The sequence below is a fragment of the Podarcis erhardii genome, assembly GCF_964252035.2.
Source record: "Podarcis erhardii genome assembly, chromosome: 10".
NCBI lineage: Eukaryota > Metazoa > Chordata > Lepidosauria > Squamata > Lacertidae > Podarcis > Podarcis erhardii.
The window spans coordinates 8,191,128-8,217,039 of NC_138500.1; the positions used below are offsets into that span (position 1 = coordinate 8,191,128).

General features: G+C 46.3%; 1 protein-coding gene across 4 annotated transcripts in view; it reads left to right on the forward strand.

Moving 5' to 3' along the window:
* PLXNA4 (plexin A4) overlaps positions 1-25,912 on the forward strand; it is a 621,967-nt gene that overhangs the window by 489,034 nt on the left and 107,021 nt on the right. For all 4 annotated transcript variants that reach the window (XM_081879604.1, XM_081879605.1, XM_081879606.1 and 1 more), the window contains one exon: positions 12,492-12,692. In XM_081879604.1, coding sequence (XP_081735730.1) covers positions 12,492-12,692 — 201 coding nt within the window. The remainder of the gene's footprint in view (positions 1-12,491; positions 12,693-25,912) is intronic.

Below are 25,912 nucleotides of genomic sequence, written 5' to 3' on the forward strand. Positions count from 1 at the left end.
ACCAGGGCTGTCGCTGGAAAATAGGGACACTGGGAGCATCTGCACTCTGCCCTCCTGCAGTTCCCAAAAGAACATAAGAAGGGTTTGCTGGGTTAGGCCAATGGACCATCTAATCTGGCATTGTCTTCTCATGGTAGCTAACCAGATGCCTCAGTGGGCAACTGGCAAGTAGGACCCAAGCACAATAGCACACCCCACTCCTGAGGTTTCCACAAACTAGGGCTCAGAAGCCTTGCTGCGAGAAAAGGGTGCTGGGCGAGATGGACCATGTGCCTGATCAAGCAGGATCTTTATTGCAAAAGAAGAAGAAGACCTAGATCAGGGGTCAGCAAACTTACCGCACCTCGGGCCAGTGTCTCCGGCACCGATTGCACAGCGGGCCGGCAGGTGGGGGAGCGTGTGCCCATATGCATGCGCACACACGATTTCCGTTGCACTTCAGGGTCGGAGGAGCACCGGAAATAGCTTGTGAGCATGTGCACCAGCCTGCTCTGACCCAAATGTGCACCAGAAATAATGCTTGCGCATGCGCAAATAACGCTTGCGCATGCGCACAAGCTATTTCTGGTGCTCCTCCGACCCAGAAGTGGGCAGCCACCTGGTGCAGCGCTGGTAAGAGCGGGCAGCGGGTGGTGGAGGTTGCCGCGGGCTGGATAAACGAATCCCTCAGGCCTTATCAGGCCTGCAGGCCTTAGTTTGGGGACCCCTGAACTATGTCTTGGGATGGAGAGTAAGAGAGAGGGGAGGGCATCCTCAGGCTTTTGCTCACAGACGCTTCTCGCCAGCACTAAAAAATAAACAAAGGACATAAAACCGGTTTTATGGGGAGGAGTCCCTGACAGCCCCCTTAACTAGGATGGAGCCTGTCGGAGCCACCAGCAGTCCAATACTCAATTATTCTGTTGTTATCTACAGACGTTTATGCCTTCCATAAATCCCCCCAGGCAGCACTTCTTTTCCTCAGTTACCTTTTAAGGTTATGGGCATTTTCCTTCTCCATTATTACTTCTGTGCCAATAAATATGTACGTCATCCATCAAGCTAATGGCGCCGTAAAGTTTTAGGAAATGCAGATAAAATATATGGTGTGTTAAAGGATCCTCTGACCGGCTGGAGCCTATCCTGGGCTGCTTCTGTTACACAAGAGAAGGGTGTGACTTTGAAGGTGATGGCAGAGTTGGTAAGGGTGGAGGGAAAGAGAGAGAGAGAGAGAGAGAGAGAGAGAGAGATGTGGCGAGGCTGGCCAAAAGATACAAAGGAAATTTACAGGGCTTGAAGCCCTCCCTGTGTTATCACTGACCTGATTCCTCTTTTATGGCCTAATAAGATCTCTTTAGTCCCCTTCCCCTGCTCCCTGGCATAAAATATAAATATGATTTTATGACCGTGGAAATTAGTAGTGTAATAATGTAAACACAGTGCGAGCTGTAAATCAGGAGCTATGCGCCGCGCATGGCATGCTTATTACCGCCTCTTGCTTTCCCCGGCACATTAGTTTGCAGCGTCTCGTGCTTCTTTTCGCAAGAAACAAAAACAAACGCAGGCAATGCCAGGATGCATTTGGACATTGTTGCTGTTGCTCGCAGTCGGAGATGCGTTGCAGTTTAAGGAAAAGGAAAAAACCCGACATCCACCAAAAGAAATCACAACAAGCTAAGGGCTTGGCCTAAGCGACCTCGCAGGATTCTTGTGGGCATGAAGGGAGGAGGGGGGAGAAACAGGTACGCCTCCCTTGAGCCCCTTGGAGGAAAAGGTGAGGTGATAAATGCAGTTAATATTGAGACCAGCTTAAATTACTCACATCGGCATCGTTCAGAGGGGAAATCACTACACTACTGGTGCCGTTTTCTGCCATTTTGAGGGGATGGGACCCAAAGACTCTCATGGCCTTCCTGGCTCTACCTCTGGCAAATCCCTGCTGGTAGGTAATATAATAATAATAATTTATTATTTGTACCCCACCCATCTGGCTGGCTTTCCCCAGCCACTCTGGGTGGCTTCCAACAAAGATTAAAAATACGTCAGCACCTACAGAAGTTTTGGTGATGGTGCCCCTTTGGACTACAGTGGTACCTCGGGTTACAGATGCTTCAGGTTACAGACTCCACTAACCTAGAAATAGTACCTCGGGTTAAGAACTTTGCTTCAGGATGAGCACAGAAATCGCACGGCGGCAGCAGGAGGCCCCATTAGCTAAAGTGGTACCTCAGGTTAAGAACAGTTTCAGGTTAAGAACGAGTTACAGATAGGTAGCCGTGTTGGTCTGCCATAGTCAAAACAAAACAAATTCCTTCCAGTAGCACCTTAAAGACCAACTAAGTCAGTTCTTGGTATGAGCTTTCGTGTGCATGCACACTTCTTCAGATACACTGAAACAGAAGTTTCCAGACCCTTCTATATAGTGAGAAGGTGGGGAGGGGTATTACTCAGAAGGGTGGTGGGAATGGGTGATTGGCAGATAGCTGTGATGAGCCTGTTGACGACTCTTAACGACTGCAATAGGTCTTACAGCTCTCTATATTGTCCTTCAGCTCTCTATATTGGACAAACAGGCCAGACCTTACGCCAAAGAATAAACGGACATAAATCGGACATCAGGAATCACAAGACAGAGAAACCAGTAGGAGAACATTTCAATCTCCCAGGACATTCTATACAAGATCTCAAAGTAGCTGTTTTACTACAAAGGAATTTCAGAAATAGACTGGAAAGAGAAGCTGCTGAATTACAACTTATCACCAAACTCAAAACCATGGAGAAACCTGGTCTGAACAAAGACCTTGGATTCTTATCTCATTATACATGACAAAGCCATCTTTCACCTTCTCACCCCTTGCTTTTTCCTGTAAGACCTATTGCAGTCGTTAAGAGTCGTCAACAGGCTCATCACAGCTATCTGCCAATCACCCATTCCCACCACCCTTCTGAGTAATACCCCTCCCCACCTTCTCACTATATAGAAGGGTCTGGAAACTTCTGTTTCAGTGTATCTGAAGAAGTGTGCATGCACACGAAAGCTCATACCAAGAACTGACTTAGTTGGTCTTTAAGGTGCTACTGGAAGGAATTTGTTTTGTTTAGGTTAAGAACGGACCTCCAGAATGAATTAAGTTCTTGACCTGAGGTACCACTGTATTGCCCTGCTGGTAGAGTCCCCCTCTGCTTGTGCAACGGCGTTTATGCTGCATCCTAAGCCGCTTGCCCAGCATTTGGTCAGCTTTAGGATGGTGGTCTGATCCTGGTTTGGTCCTAGTTCTGCCACTGCATGCATGTACAGCAGCAGAACCAGGGGCATGGGAAGGGGGGAGCGGACCGCCCCAGGTATCATCCTTGACGGATGGGAGTGACGTGGTGGCTCAGGGCCTTTATTTGTGACGTATTGTTTTTAATATTCAGTTGGAAGCCACCCAGAGTGGCTGGGGAAACGCAGCCAGATGGGTGGGGTATAAATGCAAAAATATTATTATTATTATTTACAGATGAATGCAAATTGTGGGGTTTTGTTCAGTAAATTTATACCCACGCCTTTCCTTCCAAGAGCTCGAACTGTTGTGCAAATAATAATAATAATAATAATAATAATAATAATAATAATAATAATAATAATTTATTATTTATACCCCGCCCATCTGGCTGGGCTTCTCCAGCCACTCTGAGCAGCTTCCAACAAAATATTAAAATACCGTAATACATCGCACATTAAAAGCTTCCCTAAACAGGGCTGCCCTCAGATGTCTTTTAAAGATAGGATAGCTGCTTATTTCCTTCACATCTGAAGGGAGGGTGTTCCACAGGGTGGGCGCCACCACCGAGAAGGCCCTCTGCCTGGTTCCCTGTAACTTGGCTTCTTGCAGTGAGGGAACTGCCAGAAGGCCCTCGGAGCTGGACCTCAGTGTCTGGGCAGAATGATGGGGGTGGAGACGCTCCTTCAGGTATATTGGGCCGAGGCCATTTAGGGCTTTAAAGGAGTCTCAACATCCTCATGTTGTCCTCACAACAACCCTGCGGGGGAAAGAGGGAGGTTAATGACTGAGAGACAGCAACTGGCCCCACACCAGGCACACCAGCTCCTAGGGGGTAGAGGGCTCTTTGATCACAGCAATATTTGCTGGCACAGGGGTGGGCCCCCTCGATGCTGAGGGAGTGGAGGAGGCTGAACGAGGAGCGATTCAACAGCCAGTTCCTCCTGAGTGTGAGAGAGGGAGCTGTGCCACGCTGGGTTCCCCACTCAGCTTCCTCCGGATGATGCGCGTTGCCCGTTTGTGATGTCACGCGCATGGCACTTACACAATGTGTTGTACCTTAGAGACCAACAAGCAGACTTAGTTGGTTTCTAAGGTGCTACTGGAAGGAATTTATTTTATTTTGTGTCGACTATGGCAGACCAACATGGCTACCTACCTATATCTAGAACAATGAGTTGTGTGCATGACGCCACACATGCATAACACACATCAGCCCTCTGCCATCTTGGTCACAAGATGGCGCCTCTGTCCCAGGGTCACCCAATGAGCTGCATGGCTGAGTGTGGAATCGAACCCTGGTCTCCCAGGTCCCAGTCCAACAATGCCCAACTGCATACTGTATATTCTAGTTTCTATGGCTTATTTCTTGGGCTCAGTATAAGGGTGGAGGTGGTTTAGGGAAGGCTCTCCATTTTTAAAAAGTTCTCTATTCCTCATCCTGGGCCGTACCCAAGGCTTGGACACAGAGGGCGAGACCCGCAACTCGCTTGTATCCCCTCTTTCCAAGAAATTGCCTTTTAAAATTTCAATTAGGAAGTACATTAGGTCAATCAGATAAAGTCACACATTGGGAAGAGGATTTCGCCTTTTTAACGGCCCTCGCCTCTTCAATTATCTATAATGAACTTCCTAACAGAGCCTCAAACCTTTTTATATGCTAACGAATCCTTTTATTGGGGCCTCTGCAATTGCCTCTTGTTAATGAATTTGAAACAAGGATGATCAAAAAGGTTATGGCGCCAGCTTGGGGTGGTGTGAGAGAAGGAAATCTCCCAATTTCTTCACATCGCCTCCTTTTCTTAACCCCTCTGGTCTTCTTGCATGTCTTTGTGCTCTGGCTCTGAGTTTCCCCTCCTGGGATACAACCCAGGGTTCCTTTTCCAAAAAAAACCCCTTTGATCACCTATGGTTATTATTTTTCATTATTATTGATTTGATTTATTAACCTCCCTTCACCTTGAAGTTCCCAGGGCAGCTCTCAACCATTTAAAATGCAACTTTAGAAGCAGTTTAAGACAAATTATATAGGGAAACAGGTGGGGATGTGGGTTAAACCACAAAGCCTAGGACTTGCCGATCAGAAGGTCGGTGGTTCTAATCCCCGTGACAGGGTGAGCTCCCATTGCTCGGTCCCTGCTCCTGCCAGTTCGAAAGCACATCAAAGTGCAAGTAGATAAATAGGTACCGCTCTGGTGGGAAGGTAAACGGCGTTTCCGTGCTCTGCTGTGGTTCACCAGAAGCGGCTTAGTCATGCTGGCCACGTGACCCGGAAGCTGTACGCCGGCTCCCTCGGCCAATAAAGTGAGATGAGAGCCGCAACCCCAGAGTCGTCCACGACTGGACCTAATGGTCAGGGGTCCCTTTACCTTTACCTAAGACAAATTACAGTCGCAGGAAAGCACAGATCTCAGGTGCCAAAGCCCAGGGGGCAGAGATGAGTCTTCAGCATAGAGACTCACAGAATGGTAGAGTTGGAAGGGACCACGAGGATCATCTAGAAGAAGAGTTTGGATTTGATATCCTGCTTTATCACTACCCGAAGGAGTCTCAAAACAGCTAACATTCTCCTTTCCCTTCCTCCTCCACAACAAACACTCTGTGAGGTGAGTGAGGCTGAGAGACTTCAAAGAAGTGTGACTGGCCCAAGGTCACCCAGCAGCTGCATGTGGAGGACCGGGGAAGCGAACCTGGTTCCCCAGATTACGAGTCCACCGCTCTTAACCACTACACCACACTGGCTCTCAGAAACTCCCCCTGCAATGCAGGAATCTTTTGCCCAATGTGGAGCTCGAACCCACAACCCTGAGATTAAGAGTGGCGCCCTCGGTAGTGGCGCCCTCCCTGTGGAGCGCCCTCCCACCAGATGTCAAAGAGAACAACAACTACCAGACTTTTAGAAGACATCTGAAGGCAGCCCTGTTTAGGGAAGCTTTTAATGTTTGATGTATTACAGTATTTTAATTTTTTTTGGAAGCCGGCCAGAGTGGCTGGGGAAGCCCAGCCAGATGGGTGGGGTATAAATAATAAATTATTATTATTATTATTATTATTATTATTATTATTATTATTAGAGTCTCATGCTCTACTGACTGAGCTATCTACTGAAGTGTGGTTGCAGGGAACCAGGCAGAGGGCCTTCTCGGTGGTGGCGCCCGCCCTGTGGAACGCCCTCCCATCAGCTGTCAAGGAAATAAACAACTATTTGACTTTAAAAGACATCTGAAGGCAGTCCTGTTTAGGGAAGTTTTTAATGTTTGATGTTTTGTAGTGTTTTTAATATTCTGTTCGGAGCTGCTCAGAGTATAAGTAAATTATTATTATTATTATTATTATTATTATTATTATTATTATTATTATTATTCTCCTCCTCCTCCTCCTCCTCAAATCTTGCTTGTGAGTTTCCAATGGGCATCTGGTTAGTCACTGTGAGAAAAGAATGTTGGGTTGGACAGGTCATTGGCCTGATATAGAAGTCTCTTCTCACGTTCACTTAGGAGTTGCCACAGAGAAGGTCCTCACCTGGTCTGCCATCAGTCTCCTGAGGGCAGCAGACCTACAAAAACATCCCCTCTTCTGATCTGAATCCCCAACAGGGTCTGCAGGGAAGGGGGGGGTCTCCCAGAAATTTGGGGGCTGAGTCATTTATGGCTTTAAACACTCAACAGGAGCACCTTGAATTGGGTCAGAAAGCAAACTGGCAATAAATGCAGCTGTTCGAAAATAGCTTTTTATTATATATATATATATATATATATTTGCTTTCGTAGATTTTCACGGGTACAGGAATGCAGGTTTTGGTGTCCTCGGGTGTCTTCCAAGACACCCGAGGACACCAAAACCTGCATATATATATATATATATATATATGCAGGTTTTGGTGTCCTCGGGTATATATATATATATATATATATTTGCTTTCGTAGATTTTCACGGGTACAGGAATGCAGGTTTTGGTGTCCTCGGGTGTCTTCCCGTGTAAAAGTTGGGGTGTCTAGGCGACGTTTCGACGAGGTCTCACTCGTCATCTTCAGGCTGGTGCTTTCGGCTTCTTGTTACTGGAACAGAGCAGGATCTCAGTGTTTGAGTTCCCCTATACACGAAGTTGTGCTCTGGCTTGGCTTCGTGTATAGGGGAACTCAAACACTGAGATCCTGCTCTGTTCCAGTAACAAGAAGCCGAAAGCACCAGCCTGAAGATGACGAGTGAGACCTCGTCGAAACGTCGCCTAGACACCCCAACTTTTACACGGGAAGACACCCGAGGACACCAAAACCTGCATATATATATATATATATATATATATATATACACACACACACACACACACACACACACATATGTAAATATATGTTCTGGGATATTTCTGCATTTTTAAAAATAGCATTGCATTATTCAACCAATGCTGTGTGTGAGTGTGTTGCAAGCTTTTGGGGAATTCCAAAAGCTGGCATGGTGGGCATATTTTCCTCGCAAACACACCTGATGCTAGTTGTGGTCCATCTCACCCACAGAACAGCATGATTGACAGTCTCCATAATGCCATTCCTAGTTAGGGTAACTGCAGCTGTTCCGCAGCTCATCCATTCCTTGGTGTTGCTCAACTGTTTGTGCCCATGAGGCGCGTCCGCCATCTGCTGTGAGGAGAGATACCTCCCGCATCTCTCTCTAACGTCACACGTCTTTCTGCTTCCCCCTCCCGGTGCTTTGAGTCACTCCTTCCCTTCGTCCCTCCCTTCCCATCGCCAGTTCTTGAAATCGGGCACCTGAAATCAGCCCCCCACACAATCTGCTGCTTTGCTGTCTCTTCTACCTTTCCTTAGAATGGGGTGAGGACAAATAAAAGGGCAGCTTCCCTTCGTAACATAAAAGGGGGAAGGAGTGCAGTCCAGTAGTAGAATAGTAGAACAGCTGCTTTGAATGCAGAAAGCCCCAGTGGCAACTCCAGGTAAAGCGGGGAACACCCCCTACCTGGAAACCTGCTCAACTCAATGGACCAAGTTAGATGGACCAAGGTGGGCTAAGGTAGATGGTAATTGAATCCAGGGCCAGCTTACCCATAGGTGCTAGGGGTGTGGGGCACCCAGGCGCAGGGCTCTCAGGGGCGCCAGGCCGAGAGTCCGCGGCTGAGATTTGGAGTCTGGGGACTGAAGAACCAGGCCAGCCGCCAGCCGCTGTCGAGCGGAGCAGAGCCCGTCAGAACGCCACAGGCTTTTCTGCTGCGGGCGATGAGGCAGCCAGCCGGCTCTGCCCTCCTGTGTGCCTGGGATTGGCAGGCCGCCGAGAAGCCCACCCAGTGCATGCATGCTGCTTACATGAGGCACATAGCTTCCCTCCCAAGCCTCTGTGGGGATTGCTCTCCTCCCTCCACCCACAGTGTCCCCCCCCCCAAAAAAAAAGCTCAACAACTTTGGCCTGCCCGCCCCAAAAATGGGGGGTGCGCTGGGCAGTTTTTCGCACCCTGGTGCCGCATATGCTAAAGACGGCCTTGGTTGAATCTGAATGTTGGAAGATTCAGGGCAGATGGAAGGAAACACTTCTTAACGTTGCACATGGTTAAATTATGAAATTTGCTCCCGTGGTGATGACCACCAAACTAGAGGGCTTTAGAAGACCGAATTCATGGAGGAGAGGGCGATCGATGGATGGCAGCTGGAGACAGTAATGCTTCTGTATACCGATTGTATGAGACCACAGGAGGGAAAAGGGCTCTTGTGCTTGGATCCTGCTTGCGGGTTTCCCACTGGGGCACCTGGCTGGCCACTGTGAGAATAGGATGCAGGATTAGATGGGCCATTGGCCATCAGGCCCTTCTGAACTTATGAACAATGGCCTGTCTCAACAACAATAAGGCAGTGGGTGCAGAATGCCGCAGCGAGACTCCTTACGGGGAATCACATTCACCCGGTGCTAAACCAGCTGCCCTGGCTCCCGGTGGAGTACAGGATCAGGTTTAAGGTGCTGGTTTTAACCTTTAAAGCCCTATACGGCCTAGGACCCTCGTACCTATGGGACCACCTCTCCTGGTATGTCCCAAGGAGGACCTTACAGTCTTCAAACAAAAACATCTTGGAGGTCCTGGGCCACAAGGAGGTTAGGCTGGCCTCAGCCAGAGCCAGGGCCTTTTTGGCTGTGGCCCCGACTTGGTGGAACGCTCTGTCACAAGGGACTAGGGCCCTGTGGGACTTGACATCTTTCCGCAGGGCCTGCAAGACTAGGGCCACCAGGCCTTTGGCCAAGGCACAGCCTTTGGTAATCCTCACAGAACTCTAGCCCAATTGTTGCCATGAATTTGATTTTGAATTGATTTTAAACTGAATTGATTTTAGAATGTTGTTTTACTTTTATTGTTGTTAGCCTCTCTGAACCTGGCTTCAGCTGGGGAGGGCGGGATATAAATAATTTTTTATTACAGTGGTGCCCCACAAGACGAACGCCTCGCAAGACGGAAAACCCGCTAGACGAAAGGGTTTTCCGTTTTGGAGGCGCTTCGCAAAACAAATTTCCCTATGGGCTTGCTTCACAAGACGAAAATGTCTTGCGAGTTCCTGCAGGTTCCCCCCCTTTTCCCCCCCTTTTCCTAAGCCGCTAAGCCACTTATCAGCTGATCCGCTGATAAGCCGCTTAACAGCTGATCGCTAAAAGCCACTAAACCGCTAATAGCGCTAATCCGCTAAGCTGTCAATGGGCTTGCTTCGCAAGACGAAAAAACCGCTAGACGAAGAGCCTCACGGAACGGATTAATTTCGTTTTGCGAGGCACCACTGTATTATTGTTATTCCAGAGTGGCAGAAAACAAGCTTGCTCCATCTTCCATGGGACAGCCCTTCAGATATCAGAAGAAGGCTATCACATCACCTCTCGGTTGAGGGAACTGGGGATGTTTAGCCTGGTAAAGAGGAGACTGAGAGGAGATATGATAGCCACCTTCAAATATCTAAAGGGGAAATGGAGAAAGCTTGTTTTCTCCGGCTCTGGAGGGTAGGACCCAAACCAATGGCTTCAAGTCACAAGAAAGGAGGTTCTGACCAAGCATCAGAAAGAACTTTCTGACAGTAAGAGCTGTTTGACAGTGGAACCGTCTCCCTTGGAAGGTGGTAGACTCTCCCTCCTTCGAAATTTTTAAGCAGAGGTGGAATGGCCATCTCTCATGTATGATCTACTTAAGACTCCGGCATTGCAGGATTTGGGGTCCTTTCCAACTCATAGAGTTGTATTTTTCCCCAGGCTTAACATGACCAATTCCCACAACTATTTATCAACCCTTTACTTCACCTACTTTACTTCCCAATACTTCACCTACTCACGAACGATGTCAATCAACATTTGATGATCTCCTTCTATCACAATAGAAAGTGTCCTTTCATACTGCATCACGGTGTAATACGCTGGTTTGACATCAACTGATAGGAAGTGCTTACAGAGGGTGGTGAAGACAGCACAATATATTATGGGCTGCCCCGTGAATCCGCTGGATGAAATAGCGGAAGAACGTTGCCTCAGGAGAGTGAGGAAAATTCTCAGGGATGATTCACACCCTGGCTGGCACTTTCTTGATCTCCTGCCCTCGGGCAGAAGATATAGAATCATGATTAGTCGCACCAACAGGGTAAAGAACAGCTTCTATCCGTGGGCTGTTAGGCTGCTGAATGAAAAGATAACAGCAGGGCAACTGACTTTTAGGTTTGGTGGGTGTGCATCAGTAAACAAGGGAAATTACCATATTTTTCTCTCTATAAGATGCACCAGACCATAAGACGCACCTAGTTTTTGGAAGAGGAAAACAAGAAAAAAATATATTCTGAATCCCAGAAGCCAGGACAGCAAGCAGGATCACAATTTAGCTCCAGGGACCACACATTCGCTCCATAAGATTCACAGACATTTCCCCTTGGCTTTTAAGAGGAAAAAAGTGTCTTATGGAGCGAAAAATACAGTAAGTCTAAGAGAGCTGAGTGGGGGGTGCTCATGTAATATCACTGTATACAAGTTGGACAAGTGATAATAAAGTACTGTATTTTTCGCTCTATAACACGCACCTGACCATAACACACACATAGTTTTTAGAGGAGGAAAACAAGAAAAAAAAAATCTGAATGAAATAGTGGATGTATCATTTTGGTGCTTCATGCTGTGGCCACAGAAATGTGATTTGACGGTGAATTTGGGGTAGCCCAATGCAAAAATCCAGAGGATCCATGTGGATTCATGCTTTGTAACCACGTTTTTGCACCATTGTGGCCCCAGGCAACAGTGGGTGCGTGATTTTTTTGGTGCAGGCTGTAGCCATGGACATGCTATGTGATCTGATGGTGAATTTGGGGTGACCTAATGCAAAGATCCTGAGGATCCATGTGGTTCCATGCTTTGTAACCACGTTTTAAGTGGGGAGGGAAGGAAAAACACAGAAGGGACAAAGAGCACAAGAGGGGTGTGCAGCTGGCTAACAATGCAGGAGAGGGGTTTAACGGGAGGGAGGAAAGGAAGGCAAAAGTTTCCACCCACCCACCCAAGCCAGCCCTCTCCCTCTCTCTCTCTCTCTCTCTCTCTCTCTCTCTCTCTCTCTCTCTCCCACCTGCATGTTTTCCGGCTGCCTGCGAGTCCCAAGAATGCTGGACGCAGAAGCAGCGGCACAGAGAGGAGGTGGTAGTGGCTGTCGGCTGCGCTCCTAGCCGACGGAACCTGAGCCGGGTGGGCTGGAGCCTGCGCACAATGTGACTAGGAAGGAATTAGAAGAAAGGACGTGGTCCTTTCCTTTCCCTCTGCTTGCCAGGAGGGCAGGGGATTTCCCTGCTCTTTGTTGCGTTTGAGCAAACACAGCAACCGAAAACAGAAGAGAGTGGGCAGTAAGACCCTGAGGCAGAATGCAGGAAAGCAGCAGCTTCCTCTCTACAGCTTTCCCTCCTCCGCGCGATCTGATTTTTGCCCCTGCACTCGGGCCAGTCAGCTCCAGGGACCACACATTCGCTCCATAACACCCACAGACATTTCCCCTTACTTTTTAGGAGAAAAAAATGTGAGTGTTATAGAGAGAAAAATACGGTATTTCAATTTCAATTTATCATCTTTGTTAACCCTCTTCTGCGCCCGTAAGAGTTTGCAGGACAACACCTAATTAAGGCCGCTGCAAGTTGCCAGATTCCAAATCGGCCTATCAAGAAAACGTAACTAAGCGTTTGACTAACTGCATGGGACAATTTCTTTCTTTCCCCTCCCATCCCACCTCCTCCTCCTCCCTGCTTTCTCCAGGACTGCCCCCAGTTGCTGCACGTCAGTAAGATCTTGGTGCCTGTGGACGTCATCAAGCCAATCACGCTGAAGGCCAAGAACCTTCCTCAGCCTCAGTCCGGGCAGCGGGGCTACGAGTGCATCATCAGCATCCAGGGCAATGAGAAGAGGGTGCCTGCTTTGCGGTTCAACAGCTCCAGCGTCCAGTGCCAAAACACTTCAGTGAGTAAGCCCCACCACTCTGGGCCATGGGAAAAGGAAGAGGGGGGCTGGACTGTTACGATATGGATGCAATGCAGCTGCAAAGTGCTAGCTTGAAAAGTAAACATAATGGGAATGTTGGGACTGCCCGTGGGAATCAGAGGGACAGTCTATTCACAGTGCGAAGCACCGGAATTAGCTCAGAGTGTAATATGAGCTCTTCCGTTTATTCCTATCCAGGAAGTGTTTGTCACTATACTGCTGGAGCTTGAAGAGAGCAGTCATGTTTTTGTAACGCTGCAAAGACAGAAATAAAGGCATGTAAATACGTTTCTGTCTATCTCTTTCCCCTGCCCGGGGGGGCAGGAAAGAGGGGTGTGTTCTTCTCACGCTGAGAAGGATCGCCTATTGCGACCTAGCCTGGATCTTGCTGGGGAATGCAGCCAGGGAGGTCAACAGGGAATCATGCCGGGTGCCTGGGAGAGTTGCCAGTTTCTCCTGATAAGGCTTGATATCCCGACATGGACTGCAGGAAGAGATAGGGGAAAATCAGTGCCGGATTTACGTATAAGCCAAACAAGCTATAGCTTAGGGCCCTACTCTCTTGGAGCACCCCAAAAAAATTAAAGGAAAAAAACCTGGATGTACATTTCCAAAATATAAGATAAAAAACAAATAAAATAAAACCTAAATACAGCAACAGTGTTTTGCGTTGTGTAGGCTTCTATGGTGTAAGTTGTGGGCCCTGCCTGCTAGCCTGCTCCCTAAAATATCACTGGTTTGCTCCTTTTTATATATAGGGTTCCTACATTCTGCATGGACTGGGTGCATGTGCAACATGTGCAAATGGCTTGAGATACCTATGAGGTCCATAAATTACCATATAGCTTATATTCAACCCAAAAAAACAGGGACAATTTGATGTTGACAAAGGACAGCTGGACATATAAAGGGCCCCATTACCTTCAGTAGCTTAGGGCCTAATAAAATCTAAATCCCGCCCCGGGGACAATTGTGATTTTGTTTGCATTTTAATGGGAGACTTTCCGAACCAACACACAGACTGAAATGGAGCTATCGTTTGAGAACTGCACTTCTCTGAATTTTTATGATGCAATTCTCCAGTCAAATGATGGGGGGTGGGGGTGGAGAGGCATAGGTCGAAGTGAAGGCTATCGATGGCATGCAATCTATCTATGTTCTAGGTCCAGGGGATGAGGCAATGCTTTCAAATCCCACTTGTTGGAAACCACAAATGGGGAGAGTGCTCTGTGTTCGAATCCTGATTCCAGGTTCCTCACAGACACTTGGTTGCCCACTGTGAGATTGTTTGACTCGGCAGGCCCTTAGCCTGATCCAGCATCTTCTTAAGATGTGGGCCTCTGCTCCACCTACGAGCAGATTGGCAGTTTCAAAGGCATTTTCTCCTGGTTGGGAGAATTGCCCCATGACCAAGATGATAAATGGTCTTTATGTCCAGCCTTAATGAGGAACAGTAGAGTGAGTTGGATATGAGCCTGGAGAAGGGAAGACTGAGAAGCAAGATGACAGCCATCTTCAAATATCTGAAGGGCTGCCACGTGGAACATGGAGCAAACTTGTATTCTTCGGCTCTAGAGGAGAGGATCAGTATCGGTGAGATTCAAATGTCAAGGAGGGAGATTCCAACCAAACAGTTTGACAGTGGAATGGACTCCAACTGCACAATGATGATTCTAAGAGAATTTTGCAGCACATGTAGCTTCTTTTCCATTTAAATCCTCTATACAAATCTGGATCTGGGTGGTCCGCCTCCGCTCCCCTCTGTGTCATTCGGAGGCTCCTTTTTGCCTCAGGAAGGACTCGGCTGAAAGCTTTTAATTTCTTTTGCAAACTTTTATTCTCCTCTCCCGAGCAGAGCTTTCTAAAGTCAAGCCACTCTTCAGACAGGCAGGAATCTGAGGCACATCACATCATGCCTTTCCTTGCAATGAATACTAATTCAGGGGTTTTTTTTTGGGGGGGGGGCGGGTGTTGGATAGAAAGAGAGAGGGATAATTCCTGTAAAAAGCAGCACAGGCAGGATGCTAGCGACACTATTGCCTGTTATCGGCTGTACCCAACCATAGGGTGTTTCTATTCTAATTCCTGAACGATTCAAGATGCAAGATAGATAAAGAGGTATACCAAGGGTCAGAAAACTTTTTCAGCGGGGAGCCGGTCCACTGTCCCTCAGACCTTCTGGGGGGCCGGACTATATTTTGAAAAAAAAAAAAACATGAACAAATTCCTATGCCCCACAAATAACCCAGAGATGCATTTTAAATAAAAGGACATATTCTACTCATGTAAAAACACACGGATTTCCGGATCCACTGGCCGGATTGAGAAGGTGATTGGGCCGGATCCGGCCCCTGGGGCTTAGTTTGCTTACCCATGAGATACGCAGTGTGCGCACATGTGCGTAGGGGGTCCAATTTGGCCAAGGCTGCATGCCCCGCAAGGAATCAAGGTGCTAAGCAGAAAGAACTGAGATCATTCAAGCATTTTCTTATTTTCTTTTTTCCTAATTATTATTTTATTTTATTTACAAACAAACAGGTAAACACAAATATTTCACAAACGCTACTAACACCAATGACAAACATTAAAACACCCTTGTGACTTCCCTCCACCAACATTCGCCTTCATTTGTACAATATTATTGTATTTCCCACTGCAATGTATATCTTTGTTTCTTAACTCTCTTAACTTACTATTATTTATTCTCATTCGACTTTACAAGCATTAATCCAAACATATTAACGTATTATTTTTTTGAGCAGTGTTTGGACATATAATCTTCAAACCATTTCCATTGTAGTCTTAATTTCTGATTTGATTGGTACCTTATAACTACAGTTAGTTTTGCCAATTCAAGCATTTTCAAGTTCTAAAAGTGAAGCCACACTTTCCTCTTTTGAAAAGCTGAAATGCTTGAATATTTCTGTCTGTTTTTTCTCAAACTTGGACCTGCCGTTACCCCGACAAAGATAAAAGGCTGTTGCACCCCACCCCAGGTTGCGGGAGCAACATTGCTGTTTGCCAGAACCTGCCTGAGATCCTGTACCTGTCTTTGCCTGGTTTCCTGCCTTGGCCCTGTCGGACTGACTCCTAGCGGAACCTTTGGATTCTGGACTGGTCCTGGACTGTGTTTCAAGGGTTACCCCCGGGCCCAGCACAGGGTCCTACCCCTCAGGAGCAGCAGAAAGCAAGCTTGCTCCATCAAGGAAGAAGTTAGTTTATATTTGGTTCTGGGCTCTTGGTGTGGAAGGAGACCTCTTTGGCTGGTGTGGTTGAACTTCCCGCAGCCTCCTTCCTTGCCCAGAGCTTGGAGTTGGGACATTTCTGTCACCTAAGAAAAAAGAAAAGCAGGGGAAGAAGAGGGGGAGAGAGAGGGAATCTTGATTAGGGGCCAATAAAATTGTCCAAATCTTATTTATTTATAAAAGTATTTCTATACCACAAATTAATGCAATGTAATATGGCTGCGTGCAAGTGTATATACAATAACACAGAAGACACCATATAATAATGTAATAAAGTTCAAGATGATATAGAGCCCTGTTCTCCGCTGGGAACTCTTCAAGCTTAGCTGTATTAGAATGGAGACGTAAGCTATAATTAACAACCAAAATACACTCGTTAATGATTATTTATTATTTCACTCTAGCGCATGTATGATTCCGCGCGTGGCATCTGCTTTTATTATATGGTTATCACAACATTTGTGATGTACCAGTGCGCGTTGTGCAAAATTTAAAAACGGGCACTGCGAAAACGGTCAAAACAGAGGACCATGAATAGTTTGGCATTGGTCACAAGTTTGGGAGCACCTTTAAGGAAAATAAATCGGAAGCATCACAAGCAGTGGGAGAAACTCACTGGCAGGCATGTGGCTGTTTCTCGGCATTAATTAAAGCTCTCTGACAACAATGCGCAGCTCAGTGCATCATCTGGTTGAGCATCGTTGCATAATGTCATCCTGTTTGCTTGATGAAGCTGGATGGCTGATGTACACCCATATGCTTGTGTTGACTCAAGCTGCAGCGGTGCCAGCTTGTCATGTCAGATCAGCCTATGAGTTACGCTCTCTCTGGTTGGGTGTACAGACTCCAAAGTAAAACTCCGCGGGGTGGAACCAAACATGGATTTGCACAGCAAATGATGCAGCTACTGACTTTCCCCCCTTCCAAAGCACTCTGGAATATGCAGAGTATTTCAAAAGGTGTGAGAACACACAACTGAGCATGCTCGTAGTATCATGGAATTGTAGAGCTGGAAGGGACCACGAGGGTCATCCAGTCTACCCCCCCCCGGCAATGCAGGAATCTTTTTACCCAAAGTGAGACTCGAACCCACAGCCCTAAGATTCAGAGTCTACTGATGGAGCGGTAATGAGATGAACAATGTAAAGAAAAATATTAATAGAAACTTGTAGAAAAGGGGCAACATGGCAGTTATTACAAGATAGCAGATAAACAGAAATTCATAGAAACAAAAATAGCGCTGGATGAAATCATTGGTCTCAACTAGGGCCAGGGCCTTTTCAGTACTGGCCCCGACTTGGTGGAACGCTCTGTCCCAAGAGACTAGGGCCCTGCGGGATTTGACATCTTTCCGCAGGGCCTGCAAGACAGAGCTGTTCTGCCTGGCCTTTGGTTTGGACTCAGTCTGACCCTTATGTTTCCCTCCCCTTATGGTTTTGATCTATGTGCTACTTTTAAAATGAGGCTGCATTTTAAATTGTATTTTAACCTGTATTTTAAATTGTTCCCCTCCCCCTATTATGTTTTTATTGTAATTTTACTGGTGTTAGCCGCCCTGAGCCCGGCTCTGGCCAGGGAGGGCAGGGTATAAATAAATTATTATTATTATTATTATTATTATTATTATTATTATTATTATTTATTCTGACTGTGTCACTAAGTACATCCATGGTGTGCTTCCTGTACTCCTCTCCCCTGCTTGTTGCTTCCTATTGTAGTCCTCTATGACAGTGTTCCCCAACCTTGGGTCTCCGGCTGTTTTTGGACTACAACTCCCATCATCCCTCACTAGCAAGACCAGTGGTCAAGGATGATGGGAATTGTAGTCTGAAAACAGCTGGAGACCCAAGGTTGGGGAACACTGCTCTATGACATCACTCATTACCATGGCAGCTATTGTGTTATGCCCTTGCTTTTTCTCTGGAATGTAAGATGGGAAAGGGTGTTAGAGCCACGAGCCATTCAACAACCTGTTTAGCGTGGAGTAGATAAGACTGATAATGTGATATGAGAGCCATCTTCAAATATCGGAAGGGCTGTCACATGGAGGATAATAATAATAATAATTTATTATTTATACCCTGCCCATCTGGCTGGGTTTCCCCAGCCACTCTGGGCGGCTTCCAACAGAATATTAAAATACAATAGTCTATTAAACATTAAAAGCTTCCCTAAACAGGGCTGCCTTCAGACGTCTTCTAAAGGTCTGGTAGTTCTTGTTCTCTTTGACATCTGGTGGGAGGGTGTTCCACAGGGTGGGCGCCACTACCGAGAAGGCCCTCTGCCTGGTTCCCTGTAACTTTGATTCTCGCAGTGAGGGAACTGCCAGAAGACCCTCGGAGCTGGACCTCAGCAGAACGATTTGGGTGGAAACACTCCTTCAGGTGTACAGGGCTGAGGCCGTTTAGGGCTTTCAAGGTCAGCACCAACACTTTGAATTGTGCTCGGAAACATACTGGGAGCCAGTGTAGGATAGAGCAAGCTTGTTTTCCACTGCTCCAGAGAGTAAGACCCAAAGCAATGGTTTCAATTTGCAAGGAATGAGATTCCGACTAAACGCTAGCAAGAACTTTCTGACAGTAAGAGCTGCTTGACAGCGGAAGGTGGTGGACTCTGTTTCATTGGAGGCTTTTAAATGGAGGTTGGGTGTCCATCTGCCAGAGATTCTTTAGCTGTGATTCCTTCATTGCAGGGGGTTGAACGAGGTGATCTTTGTCTCACCTCCAACTCTATGAATCTATGATTCTAGGCCTGGAAGTGAGCTTCAAAATATATCAGGACTACTAGCTTGTACTTGTTTTTCCATGATGCTATCTTCCGATTTTCCTCAACTAATCATTTCCTCTTGTTGATGTTGTTGTTGTTGATGATGTTCCTTTCGCAAAGAGTGTAGGCTTCATTGTCCTTCCTCTGCAGGAAGTTGTCATTAAAACCATGCAGCCCATTTTCTGTGGCATTAAACGCCATGTTTCCAATTATGGGCCTTTTGCCAGTTTTACGATCTGTTAGAAATGAGCGTGCCATCACCCCACTTTGCTTTGCTCCCAGATTCCATTACTGGTTAGTGGCCTGTGAGTGCCGAAGCTCAGGATCTTGCTGGGATTTATGGCTTGAAAAATTAAGGGTGCTTTTTATGAACCCTTTTGGGCTGCTTGCTTGTTCTTAAAAAAGAAAAGAATTGCAATATTCTGAAAGTTAAAAGGAAATCTGACCCAAACCCAGAACCCAGACAATATGTCTGTATCACTTCCTCGGATCTTCCTAGTGAAATAATCTTACCAGCACTAAGCTGAAATCCCTGCAGAGTCTTAACAGGGAGAGAGGGTGATAGTTGTCAATGAACACCACACACCTGTTGAACAGCCCCATCCTTCATCTGAAGACCCCAAACCAGAGGCTGCTATAGCCGCTAGCCCAAAGTGCAATGTGGCTTTATGGACCATCTTGATCTTGAGGAAGGCATCATGGTGTTAAATAACGTCTTAGTAGGAGCTCCTGTCACACATTACTATGTGATTAGATGTGTCCATATGAGGGACTGTAGCGTACAATCTTCATATACATTTGGTGTGATGCAAACGCCTGTTACATAACAGAACATCCCTGAGCTATAAGGAAACTTCTTAATTGTGTCTTCCTTTCCTCTGTTTGGTAAATATTCCTCACCCAACTTACTGTGTCATCAAGTGTCTTGGTGCTGCCTTCCAAAGACTGGCCCATGCCTAAGACGCTGGGACTTTCCAGTTCATCATTTCAACCACTTTGCCCACAGCCCTGCTGAAATATACTCGGAGTCGAGAGTGGATTTCATCCTCTTTATTCAGCTCATAGTGGTGAGGAGGAATGGAAGTTCCCCCAGAATGTCTGCTTTGTATACATTATTTACACAATGGGCCCCACGTGATTAGCTAATTCCGGGATTCTCCTGCAGGCCAATCAGCTTGCAGATTCACTTCCACCTGGAGCTAGATTGGGTGGCTCCTGTGGAATGCTGCAGTCTGGAGCCTATTGTTCTAGGACCAGTCAGACTGCTGCATTCTGGATCCTATTGTTCTAGGACCAGTCAGACTGCTGCATTCTGGATCCTATTGTTCTAGGACCAATCAGACTGCTGCATTTTGGATCCTATTCAACTCAGTACATAACACCTGCAGTGGTATAATCTAGGTAGTATTCCAAGGAGCATCACCATCGTCCTTTATTATTTATATGCCCCCCAACTGACTCAGTTTCCCCAGGCACTCTGGGTGGCTTCCATCAAATTAAAACATCAAGCACAATAAAACATCAACTATTAAAAAACTTCCCTATACAGGGCTGCAGTATCTTCTAAAATTGTCTAATTGTTTGTTTCCTTGACATCTGATGGGAGGGCATTCCATAGGGCAGGAACAATTCAAAGTGTTGGTGTTGACCTTTAAAGCCCCCAACAGCTTCGTCCCTGTATACCTGAAGGAGCATCTCCACCCCCATCATCCAGCCCAGACACTGAGGTCCAGCTCTTAAGGCCTTCTGGTGGTTCCCTCTCTGTAAGAAGCGAGGCTACAGGGAACCAGGAGAGGGCCTTCTCGGTAGTGGCGCCCGCCCTGTGGAACGTCCTCCCATCAGATGTCAAGGAGATAAATAACTATGCAACTTTTAGAAGACATCTGCAGGCAGCCCTGTATAGAGAAGTTTTAAAAAATATTTAATGTTTTATTATGCTTTTATATATGTTGGAAGCAGCCCAGAGTGGCTGGGGCAACCCAGTCGGATGGGAGGGGTACAAATAATAAAATTGTTGTTGTTGTTGTTGTTGTTGTTGTTGTTGTTGTTGTTGTTGTAATCACACGAGACATAACTGGCTGTGTTCTTAGATAAATAAGGTATATTGGCCTTGTTTCGTCGTCCTGGGCTTCATCAGTAGTTAAAGCTCATATGTGATATTACAGGACAGTGGATCTTATGGCATAGTAGTAAAAGATAAAGGTACCCCTCCCCGTATCCGACTCTTAGACTCCCTGAAAGGACCTTATGAACAGACAGGTGGAATAGACACTATTACACAGATGGACCTTAAGCATGAACTGATTAGAGAATGATCTGATCCACTGGGTCTTCTGCTTTGTTCGTTTGTTGAACTTTATGAGTTACTTCCATTGAAATTTATGATTTGATACACGAATAGTATACCTAATTTATCTAAGAACACAGCCAGTTATGTCTCGTGTGTTTATTGAGGATGCTTTACGTGACCATAGGTTTGTTTGTTGTTGTTTTGCTGGTTGTTAGGTCCACAGCAGTGGGCAGCTGCCACAAAAATGACAAGAAACTCCTGCGTAAAATTCCAGAGAGCTGCTGCCAGTGCAAGGTAGACCCATTGGTCTGACTCGGTGTAAGGCAGCTTCCTATGCTCCTTTGCCATGCTCAAGTTTTGGGCTGGTTTGTGTGTCCACACCCCATCATCACCAGAAATTTGGTCCCTCACACAAAGGTCGGGAATGGAGTTTCTGAGAGCCAGTCTGGTGTAGTGGTTAAGAGTGGTGGACTCGTAATCTGGTGAACCGAGTTCGTTTCCCCGCTCCTCCACATGCAGCTGCTGGGTGACCTTGGGCCAGTCACACTTCTCTGAAGTCTCTCAGCCCCACTCACCTCACAGAGTGTTTGTTGTGGGGGAGGAAGGGAAAGGAGATTGTCAGCTGCTTTGAGACTCCTCCGGGTGGTGATAAAGTGGGATATCAAATCCAAACTCTTCTTCTTCTTCTGGAAATTTGGAGAGGGAATAGTAAAGCAAGTTTCCGGTGGGAGGAGTCTTACTTACACTTTATTCAAAGTGGCAAAAGCTTCTTTCACACAAACACACATTCTTTTACACTTGGAAAAAGCCAGCTGTGATTTGACTGTTGGAAGGAAGGAAGGAAGGAAGGAAGGAAGGAAGGAAGGAAGGAAGGAAGCCGGGCTGATTCTGTGACATCTAGTGTGCAAATAAATAAAAGCCCCACCTGATCGTAGAACCATAGAACTGTAAAGTTGGAAGGGACCCCGAGGGTCATCTAGTCTAACCCCCTGCAATTCAGGAATCTCAACCAAAGCATCCATGACAGACGGCCACCCAACCTCTGCTTAGAAACCTCCAATGAAGGAGACTCCACCACCACATGAGGGAGACCGTTCCATTGCCAAAACTGCTCAGAAAGTTCTTCCTGATGTTTAGTTGGAATCTCCTTTCTTCTAATTTGATAGTCCACCCTTTCCCCCTACTCTTTGGAGTGCCTCCCCCTTCCCAATAAAATGTGGATAAAATTGGGTGGACAGACCTTCAGGTCCGTCCACACACGTCCAGGCGCAAGCATGGTGTTCACGATCCCAGAAACAGTCCCTGGTCTATTTCAAAACACCACACCAGCATTTGCATTAAAAAAAATAAAATGTGTTTGGGTTTTTTCCCTTCTAAATCACAAAACAGCAATAACGACAACAATAAAAATTGCAGCGAGAGCAGCAATAAAACCAGAGAAACAGAAGGAACAAAACAAATGATCCATTAAAATGTGCAGGAGATGAAAATTGTCTTCACCTGGCCTTGCAAAACTTGCAAAAGAGTCGCCAGCCCCATGTCCTTGGGGAGGTCATTCCATAACTGGGGTGTCACCATCAAAACAGCCTCACCCCTGGCAGAAGTCGCACCCAGAGCACGGCCTCCGACCCAGACTGTTAGAAACGGGGGGAAATGCATATAATCGGATGTAATGTGCTCAGTGGCTTATGAACTGTACAAAGTCTGTGGCAGATTCACTAGTAGGAGTAGAGGAGGAATCTGACTCATTTTGCCAGTGGCGTAGCGTGGGTTGTCAGTACCCGGGGCAAGGCAAGTAATTTGCGCCCCCTAACCCGTGGATTTGCGCCCCCTAACCCTACCCCTAACCCTAACCCCCAGATGTTGCGCCCGGTGCATCCGGCCCCCCTGCACCCCCCACGCTACGCCACTGCATTTTGCAAATCAAGGCAAATCTAGCAAATAAGCGCTTTTTTAGCAATATGTGATTAAAAAAACCCCCACAGCCATCCTTTGAAAGTTGCACTTTTCTGTTGCTGCAGTTTTGCATTGCAGAGCTCCAGACGAGGAACGTGTTAAAAATGCAAACAGTTGAGTGAAATGAGCCTAAAAATCCACAAAAATGCAACACATTGTATTAGGAATCATTGCATCGCAGAAATTAACTTCTCAGGCAAAACAGCATACAAAAAAAAAGTTCAATTGGGAGAAATTTGCGCAAAAATGCATTGCAGTAACCCAGTCTGGAAGTCACCATTGCATGAAGCGTATTATATTGGCATAAATATTCCACCCCCCCAAAATGACCCCTGAATTTTTGAATTTTATTGATATTGATGCTGCATTTTATGTTGTATTTTATGCTGTTTTATGCTGTTCTTAAGTCGCATTTTAATCAATGTTTTATATTTGCTGTTAGCTGCCCTGAGCCCAGTTTTTAAACTGGGAAGGGCAGATTATTATTATTATTATTATTATTATTATTATTATTATTATTATTATTATTAAACCCAACCATTTGTCATTAAGGGGCACCCCTTCCCTTTACCCCAGGAGGTATAAAACTCCTGTGAGGCTTTCACGAAATGTGGAGAAGTGTGTTCAGTGCCTTCATAGAATCATAGAATCATAGAATCATAGAGTTGGAAGAGACCACAAGGGCCATCGAGTCCAACCCCCTGCCAAGCAGGAAACACCATCAGAGCACTCCTGACATATGGTTGTCAAGCCTCTGCTTAAAGACCTCCAAAGAAGGAGACTCCACCACACTCCTTGGCAGCAAATTCCACGGTCGAACAGCTCTTACTGTCAGGAAGTTCTTCCTAATGTTTAGGTGGAATCTTCTTTCTTGTAGTTTGGAACCATTGCTCCGTGTCCGCTTCTCTGGAGCAGCAGAAAACAACCTTTCTCCCTCCTCTATGTGACATCCTTTTATATATTTGAACATGGCTATCATATCACCCCTTAACCTCCTCTTCTCCAGGCTAAACATGCCCAGCTCCCTTAGCCGTTCCTCATAAGGCATCGTTTCCAGGCCTTTGACCATTTTGGTTGCCCTCCTCTGGACATGTTCCAGTTTCCTTCTTGAACTGTGGTTCCCAGAACTGGACACAGTACTCCAGGTGAGGTCTGACCAGAGCCGAATACAGTGGCACTATTACTTCCCTTGATCTAGATGCTATGCTCCTAACCCCCCCCCCCCAACTTTGTGGGTTTTTAAATTTTTGACTCAGGGATGTGTTTGTTGTACTTTCCTGTCCGTTCAAGTAAAGCTGAAACATCCTAGTTGTTCAAATGCCAAGATGAGTTTTGGCTTCTTTGCTAAAAGCATCCCATGGCTCCGTGTTCCTCCCGCAGCAGCAATCAGTCCCCTGGCGTGATAATAATACATATTTGCTGCCACCTTCTCCTCTTCAAAGTGTGATGTGGCGTGTGAGCTAATTAACCCTGCCAGGTAGGGGAGTGCTACTAAATAACTCGCTGCGCACTCCATCTCAGGAGATCGTTCCCACTCCCCGCCCATCCTAACCAAGCTCCAAGTGGGAGTTACCGCAGGGAACGGATTCCACAAGGATGGATATTTTAACTGCAGAGTCACAGGCAGAAAACGTTCTTAGAGATAACTGCTGGAAACCATAGAGGTCAAGGGCAAAGCTCTGGGAACACGATAGTGTGGTTTGTTATCAGCGACTCCAAGGCTCCTTGAATCCAGAACCCAGTTTCTGGAAGTCACAGGAGAGGAGAGAACGCTTGAATCTCACTTGCTGGTTTCCCAGGGGCTTATGGCTGGCCATTGTGAGAACAAGTTGCTGGACTAGATGGGTCTTTGGCCTGATCCAGCAAACCTCCTCTTCCTTCCATATGGCCAGTTGCAGGAATGTAGCCCACTGATGGTGCTGGAGGAGACTCTTGAGAGTCCCATGGACTGCAAGAAGATCAAACCTTTCCATTCCTAAGGAAATTAACCCTGAGTGCTCACTGGAAGGACAGATCGTGAAGCTGAGGCTCCAATACTTTGGCCACCTCATGAGAAGAGAAGACTCCCTGGAAAAGACCCTGATGTTGGGAAAGATGGAGGGCACAAGGAGAAGGGGATGACAGAGGACGAGATGGTTGGACAGTGTTCTCGAAGCTACCAGCATGAGTTTGACCAAACTGCAGGAGGCAGTGGAAGACAGGAGTGCCTGGCGTGCTCTGGTCCATGGGATCACAAAGAGTCAGGCACGACTAAACGACTAAACAACAAATAACAAGCCCACTGAACCACCTGGAATTGTACTGGCCAGCTCTCGGAGTCCTCTTCCAGCAGAGAAGAGAACAGAAAAAAGCATACCAAGAACTCTGGCCAATATACCGTAAGTTTCAGTAGTGGGAGTGATCCCTTCTCGCAAATCAATAGTCAGTTGTAACAAAAACTAATCCGTTTGAAAGTATGTATTCTGACAAGGATTACAAACTCAAATAGAGATTACAAATTCAAACTCATAAGGATATGTATAAGAAAATAATTCGTTACAGAATTAGAGATAAGCGTTTATGAGTAGAGATAAGTTCATGTCAGTCCATAGTCAGATTCGACGTGAAGGTCTTAGTTTCAATCATTGAGCAGAAGTCATAAGTCAGTTATGGATCAGAAACCAGGACAGGGCCCTGTTTCGATGAATTCACCTTCATCAGCTGGAAGTATCAAACATTACATGGTTTCTAATCCATAATTGACTGGATTAGTTTTTGTTACAATTGACTATTGATTTGCGAGTAGGGACCACTCCCACTACTGAAACTTATATTGGCCAGAGTTCTTGATGTCCTTTTTTCTTGGTATATTTAATAACAAGAACTCCAACTTATTTAACGAGAAGAGAACAGAGGCATGCAAATATTGGCACAATAATGAAGGAGCGATGAAGGAGAAAGCT